General features: G+C 36.4%; 1 protein-coding gene across 2 annotated transcripts; it reads right to left on the bottom strand.

Moving 5' to 3' along the window:
• Positions 1 to 2,148: 2,148 nt before the first annotated feature.
• On the bottom strand, positions 2,149 to 6,630 carry LOC113271555 (pyruvate dehydrogenase E1 component subunit beta-1, mitochondrial-like). Of its 2 annotated transcripts, none has more exons than XM_026521453.1 (14): positions 6,475 to 6,630; positions 5,947 to 6,078; positions 5,767 to 5,847; positions 5,656 to 5,682; positions 5,502 to 5,564; positions 5,252 to 5,338; positions 5,035 to 5,160; positions 4,383 to 4,516; positions 4,189 to 4,261; positions 4,023 to 4,088; positions 3,566 to 3,604; positions 3,262 to 3,386; positions 3,058 to 3,172; positions 2,149 to 2,621 (listed from the first exon to the last, which is right to left on the bottom strand). In XM_026521453.1, exons 2-14 carry the CDS (start codon positions 6,058 to 6,060, stop codon positions 2,553 to 2,555), a joined length of 1,119 nt encoding a protein of 372 aa, XP_026377238.1. In that variant the 5' UTR covers positions 6,061 to 6,078; positions 6,475 to 6,630; the 3' UTR covers positions 2,149 to 2,552. The 2 variants fall into 2 exon arrangements, with proteins under 2 accessions (XP_026377238.1, XP_026377237.1); XM_026521452.1 differs by lacking the exon at positions 6,475 to 6,630 and adding an exon at positions 6,148 to 6,334.
• Between the last annotated feature and the right edge of the window lie 751 nt (positions 6,631 to 7,381).

Raw genomic sequence — 7,381 nt, 5'->3', positions numbered from 1 at the left:
TGTAGGGCCATAATCATCTTCTTCCCATTCAATAGTAGGTCTCAGGCTCGAAAAATGGTCATACACCCATGCCTAAAAAAATATTAATTTAAACAATTGACACATGACTAAAAATAATAAATATAACAAACTATCATATAATAAGTATGTAACCAAACTTACCATTAGAAGCGCGACATTCCCGACAATTTCAGTAGCTCCAACCCTCGAATGATTTACGGTTTGAAAGATGACACTAAATACAAACCGTAACTAATTATTGTTTGTAAGTTGAGGATCGAGACCAACTGTAACTAAACTACGGTTGGTATATCAACTAAAATGTTGAACCGGTAAACATTATTTGAAACTTAAGTTAAGACACAGGAAGATTTACGGTTGATAATGTTGATACATACACATACCGTAACTCCATTACGGTTGATAAAAATACATACAAATACAAATTGTAGAAAAATTTGGAGACATGCAGGAAGAATTACGACTCGTAATTTTGGTGTCGACACCAACCATAAGTGAAGTTACGGTTGCAAAAGAAATATGTAACTGAACAAAATTCTCAGATCTAAGAACATCGGATTGGTAATTGAGCTATTACAAACCATCACAACATCAAAATCTCTAGTCACGGTTCGTAACTGAGTTAAAAAGCAATTGTAACTCACATGAACCCAGAATTTTGAATTTCAATTTTCATCTAAAACCCTAATTCTTGATACAAATTTAACTTAAATCAAACAAAATAAACTAAACCCTACCTAGATTTTTCGAAACGTACCTCATATAAGTCATTCCAATTGATTTCTCTGGTCGAGGGGTTTGAAATTGTTGTTCTTGACCTATTGGAGGATGTGGTTGGTTAGAATCACTACAAGCTTTGTCAACTTCCTTCTTCTTCGGCATCTCTAATATAGATTTCAATTAACGATTAGAGTTTTTTTAATCGCCAATTAATCGAAGACGATGAATTTTTCAGTTTTAATGAAGGTTACGGTTGATGAAGAAGAAGAGAAGATGAAGAAGATTTATTTAGGTTTCTTTCTTCTGATTCATTGGGTTTAAAAATGAAGGCTATTATTGGGACGTCACATTCCATTAGAGGGGCGTCACCTAATAAGACAAAAAAAGGGTCACCCACAAGTAACATCAAAAACCCCTTATCTAAAATAATTTTGTAATGACTAAACAATCCTTATTTAGGTAATTTTATTTTAATTTAATTAGATAAAAATTAAATTAATGGATTTTGTTATATACTTGGTGAATTCTGGGAGAGTTTTTGTGGGAAGAAAAACTGGCCGTAAAATAAACTTCTATGGTTGGAAATAATCCAAACCTGGACGTAAAATCACTTCTATGGTTGGAATTAAAAGAAAACTAGACATAAAATCAGATTCTACGGTTGGAATTAAAAAGAACCTGGACGTAAAATGAGCTTGTACGGTTGGAAATAATTCAAACCTGGACGTAAAAATACATGCAAATAAAATTCTACAGTTGGAATTAATCCAAACCTGAACGTAAAATCACTTCTACGGTTGGAATTAAAAGAAAACTGGACGTAAAACCGGATTCTACGGTTGGAATTAAAAGAAACCTGGACATAAAATGAGCTTCTACGGTTGGAACTAATCCAAACCTGGACGTAAAACTACATGCGAATAAAATTCTACGGTTGGAACTAATTCAAACCTGGACGTAAAATCACTTTTACGGTTTTTAAGTTTTTATTTTAGTTAAAGGGTAATCTAGACATTTTGTATATGTGTTAGGATATTCCATAACCATTTTTTTGGACATTAAGAATCCAAGTGAAGCCCCTCTATTGAAATGTAATACCCCAATAATAGCCTTTAGTGGAGGAAAATTCAGTCATTTTAACTAAAAAAGGAAGGGTAAATTAGTCTATTTAAAGCTAAAAGGATAATCTGGTCAACTTATAGTACCAATAGGACATCCCTTAACCAACTAGAGGAACATTATTATCGTGGTTCAACCCCTCTAATGGTTTCTTCTGCCCCTATAACAGGTTATCAAAATATACCTGAGAAAGTTTGAGTTTATCAGATGAACACGAGAGATCAAAACAAAAAAGCCTTTTTAGCCACCATTAGAGCTAAATGAGCAAATAAGCCACCACACAGCATAACGCGTGAATTATTTTCTTCAATTTCAATTATCAGGCATAGACATCAACTCGTGCCAATTAGGAACACGCATCAGCTGATGAGCTATTATTATATCCAACGCACACCAACTTAAAATCTAGTGCTGCGTGAACTCAATTTTTTAACAAAATCTCGTGGCCTTGTGAACATTAAAACAAGAACACCCAAAATAACAAGTAAAACTTATAAAGATCATTAGTTTCTTCCACCTCTTAACACTGTGACAAACAAGCAGAAATTTCTCAACATCGTAATTTATTGAGAGGAAAAAGAATATTTTAACCTGCCTTCCTCTCCAGAGAAAGCTAAAGCAACATCCTGTTCTCACCAAGTAACAATGGGAAAAATATGAACAAAGACCCCTTGTCTCTTCGTTGCTCAAGCTTAAGCAGTAGCAGACTTTGGAACTGATCTGTAGCATGCCCTCTTGGCTGCACGAACAATGTCCTCAACCTGCAAATCAATTGTGAAACCAATAAGTAAGCTAAGCTGTGTTTTTTTCTATTCTGTCTTGCGACAAATAAAATTGTCAAGCCACAAGAATCTACACATAAAGGCAACTATATATGTGGGTTTTGGATGAAAAAAGAAAGATGGTGCGGCTACGATGTGGTCTGGCCACATACTATGCTGACACGTCGTATAAAGTTGACAAAAAAGTTCCAGAACAGTTTTATTACCCAGCTGTTTTATCTTTATTTGTTATTAACTTCCTACCATTTCTCAAAAAGTAAGGCAATTAACGGGATTTGGAGGAGGCAGGTTTTAAGTTTGATACGTGTCACAAATTAAAGATGGGCCACATACAAAATGTATGTGACCCGACCACATCTTAGACGGAGGGAAAGATAGTCGGTCGCTTTGCTACAAGTCTAAAAAACGAATTGACCTGTGGAACCGCCATTCTCTCTAGATTTGCAGCATAAGGCATAGGAACATCAGCACCGGCAATCCTCTCTACAGGTGCGTCAAGATATCCGAAGCTTTCCTCAATAACAGATGCACTGTTAACAAAGAGCCACACCCAAAAGTAAGTGTGCGTTGTCTACAAAATTAATAGAAGCGAACACATCTTAAAGGTGAGAAGGCAAACCAGATCTCAGCTCCAACACCATGCTGAGGGTAGCCTTCCTCAACTGTCACCAATCTGTTGGTTTTCCTGACTGAACGATTGATTGTATCTCGATCCAGAGGTCGAATAGATCGCAGATTTATAACCTATATTGAGAAAGACCTGTCAATACACTGGCCATAAAAGTCGATGATAGAGCTTGTTTGAAACATGATGTATCTAGTAGCAAATTTTTGTCTCCAAACTATTCCAGTCGTATTTTTCTATACCACTTCTTAAAGAATTAATATGTAGAAAAATCAAATAGTTACGCATTATATAATACCTCAGCACTTATTCCTTCCTTTGACAGGATCTCCGCAGCCTGTACATTCACTCATTCTTGTTAGATCAAGACAACATGAAGTAGCTTTTCACTGGAAACTAAGTATAACATTTGTGTCATTATTACTAGAAACGATACGCAAAAGAATTATCAACTAGAGCCTTAGAGGTAGCCAACTCTCTTTAGAGCTACTGAAACTTTGGACAGTAGAAGACAACACAAAAGTAACTTAAAAAGAGCCTCTACAGCTAAAGTTCAAACCAATGTGAGCTACGAATATGCATATTAAACGTCATTAAAGTAAACTTGGTTGGTTGCTAGGTGAAGAGAATTAAACAGACTAGAAACTTAAGTGTGCCTATGTGAATGTACCTTAGCCCATTTACCTTTCAAACAACAGAAACGACTAATTAGTACTTGCGCACACAACTTATGATATTTTATTTGGCTAGCTTACCTGAAGAGCGGAACCCACCATCTTTGAGAAGGCTGTGATGGTGACATCCTTTCCTTCTAGCTCAATCTGTCAAAAAGATATTTTAGTCAGCAAAGACAAAACTGCATGCGACATAATGACTCTTACAATGTTTTGGATGAACTTTAAAAAGAATTATGGCACACACCTTAGCTTTTCCTATAGGAAGGCAGAAACTAGAATCGAGAACTTCTGCTGAAATGGGGAAAGATTCACCATATCTGGAGGAAAACAATGGGAAAGAAGACTAAATCAACACTAACAGGGTCAAACTACAAATTTCATTTTGTGGGCTTAATTGGGATGTCATGCGTTAACAATGTAACGCATTCGAGTACTTACAGCAACTCATTTTCTAGGAAAACAACGGGATCAGGGTCCCTGATAGCCGCTTTTAGAAGGCCACGAGCATCCTCAGCTGAGTATGGAGCTAGCACCTTCAATCCAGGACAAGAACCATACCATGCTGCATAACACTGTAGAGTTGAGACATCCAGAAGTTAGAAACAGCTCACTATTAGATTGACAGCGTTGGTGTTGGCCACTAGATAAAACTTTTAAGCTTTCTTCTTCAGACCACATGTGAAGGTTGTCTTACAGGGTCAGACAAAAGAATTCAAAATTAAAAGGATGGTAAAGAGAAAGAGACGTCCAGGATGCCCATTTTTGGTTATCATAGTGGATAAACCCTTGCTGAGAGGTCTCATAGAAGTGGGAAACCAGGAGACCACGACAGTATTCATTTATCTTCTCTTTACTGAAAGACACCGGTCTTCAAATGCAATTTATTTGTTCAACACACATGTTAAGTTTGTTTACAAGGCCAAGCATACAAAAAGTCTGATTAAAAACAAAAACACAAACAAAAAAAAAACAGTAACAGATGGCTCGATTATGGTCGCAAGGGCCAAAGTGGATAAACCCTTTGCTGAGAGGTTTCATATAGAGGCAGAGATACTTGCTATTGAGCAGCTTAGTGAGAAATGCTACACACCTGGGAGTGTTGAGCCCCAACCCCCGCGGCAGCACCATTTGGGCCTCTAAAAACGATAGGTACAGATATCTGACCAGCAGACATGTAGTTTGATTTTGCAGCAGAGTTGATGATATGATCGATTGCCTGGAACAAAATCCAAAAATCAGTTTAAAACCGATCAATAGGATTAAGTAGTTCCCCTGAGCATCACATTACATCAGAGAAGTAATCTAACCTGCATTGAGAAGTTAAAAGTCATAAACTCTACGACAGGACGAAGACCGTAGTAAGCGGCGCCAACTCCTATTCCAGTGAAACCAGCCTACAGAAAATACAACAAAAAAATCGGTCACTAGCTAGAAAAACATAGTAAGTTAGTAACGAATAACCTCTAATCTGAATGAAATACATGAACCAACTACAAAGTTTGGAGCACGTGCTAGATTAGAAAGATGTTTTAGAAGTATCCATATATCAGGACCAACCTCTGTAATTGGTGTATCACGAACTCTCTCAGGCCCATACTTGTCTAACAGACCTTTAGTAATCTACAAAAGGAAGGCGAAGAAACTAACTGTTAGAAAGACAGAAAAGAATAACTATAGATGCAACAACTTCATTTATCTAAACATGTCTGACCTTGTATGCACCCTGGTATTCACCAACCTACAATAAAATCAAAAAGAAGTTAAGAACCATAAAATAACACCAAGTGTACGACAATAAACACCAATCGATTTTCCTTCTTACTTCCTCCCCCATCAAAAACACTTTCGGATCAGCAGACATCTCCTCGTCTAGAGCAGAGTTTAGCGCATCTCGTACTGTCATCTGTATCAAAAACAGATTAATCCACAAATTTAGACACAACATGCTACACAGAAAACTGTATTTTCTCATTGTATATATTCTAACAACTCACAAACTTACCTGTTTAGCTGCGGATGAAAACCTTCTTGCCGCATCTAACGTTCTCGGCATAGACTGTTTTACAGATGAGTTAATGCATTTGGCACCAACCTTTTGCCTTACAATCCCCAACATAATTCCTCCGAATTTAACCTAATCAAAAAACAAAATCAAAATGGTTTCTTCAATCAAAAACCTAAAACAAGGTCAAATCTCTCGTACTTCCATGAAAAAGAACTAGCTAAACAAATTGACGATCCACACCACCGTTTCTCTCAACCACCAACAGTCGGACCAGCATATCAACACTAAAGAAAACCTAATAAAATGATAAATTCATTTGATTCAACCACGATTATTATCTTGATAATTATATTCTTTTTAAGGAAAGCGATTATTATCGCAAATAAGAACCACAAAATCTTAAAGAAAAAAAATACACGAAAAAATCTTGACAAAAACATGAAAATAAATCAACACGTACGAGAATCAAAGCGTAATAAAATGAAATCGAAACTCAATTTTAGACTAGGTTAGGTAAAATTTTACCTGGTTGTAATAGTAGTGAAGGCGGATCAAAGGTTTGTTGGAGTGAGATTTGTTTGTAGAGAAGGTTTAAGACTGAGTCGAATCGGGAGATACTCTCTCTCCAGAAATAACTTTGTTTCAGGAAAGGGAATCTGTACGTATGTAATCTTTGTACCTTTCGCTGTTTCGATACTTTGAGCCTACGTGTCCTCTTTTACTTAATAACCACCCTTCTTCAACGGTTGTAAGGGAAATCCTCACCTGACGTATCTGTGTAGACATATGGAAATTTGCACTCCGGGCAGTTCCTAGGAAATATGGCCAATTCTGAGTCCACTATCGGATGAGCAAGCCATAAAAATCAACAAATTTGGAGGTCTGCCCATTGCGACCTAACAAAAAATTGCATGTCTTCTCACATTGCGCGACTAAAGCTGCGCCCCAACCAAACATCATTCGCTCGGTATAACTGTATTGCTTTAGCCGCACAACCAAACATCATTCGCTCGGTATAACTATATTGCTTCGGCCACCCAATCAAACATCATTCGCTCGGTATAACGGTATAACATATATTACTATATTCTTTTTTTTTCCGAAGAAAAGATTATATTATATTATTATTATACTGTAAAGTTAAAAGTTATAAGGTGTAGATTTCCATGCGTGTAGGTATGGTTAGTGGTGTAGACTTCCATGCAGGAGATTGAGGATCAAATCCCCCAAACCTCATTGTCCAACATTCTATACATTACTATACTTTGTTCGATAGTCTGTATAACTCTGACTCCTAACTATTTATGTACATTATTATATAATTACTTTTAACTTTACAATATTATATTCATTAACATATTAATAATATCCCTATAAAAAAAAATATCGAAGAATATAGTTCATAGGGTGTCCAATCTATTATTGTGAGGCT

Source organism: Papaver somniferum, chromosome 4 (genome assembly GCF_003573695.1).
Source record: "Papaver somniferum cultivar HN1 chromosome 4, ASM357369v1, whole genome shotgun sequence".
In the NCBI taxonomy this organism is placed as follows: Eukaryota; Viridiplantae; Streptophyta; class Magnoliopsida; order Ranunculales; family Papaveraceae; genus Papaver; species Papaver somniferum.
The sequence above is the reverse complement of the archived record's forward strand: the minus strand, read 5'-3'. Positions and strand labels throughout refer to the sequence as shown.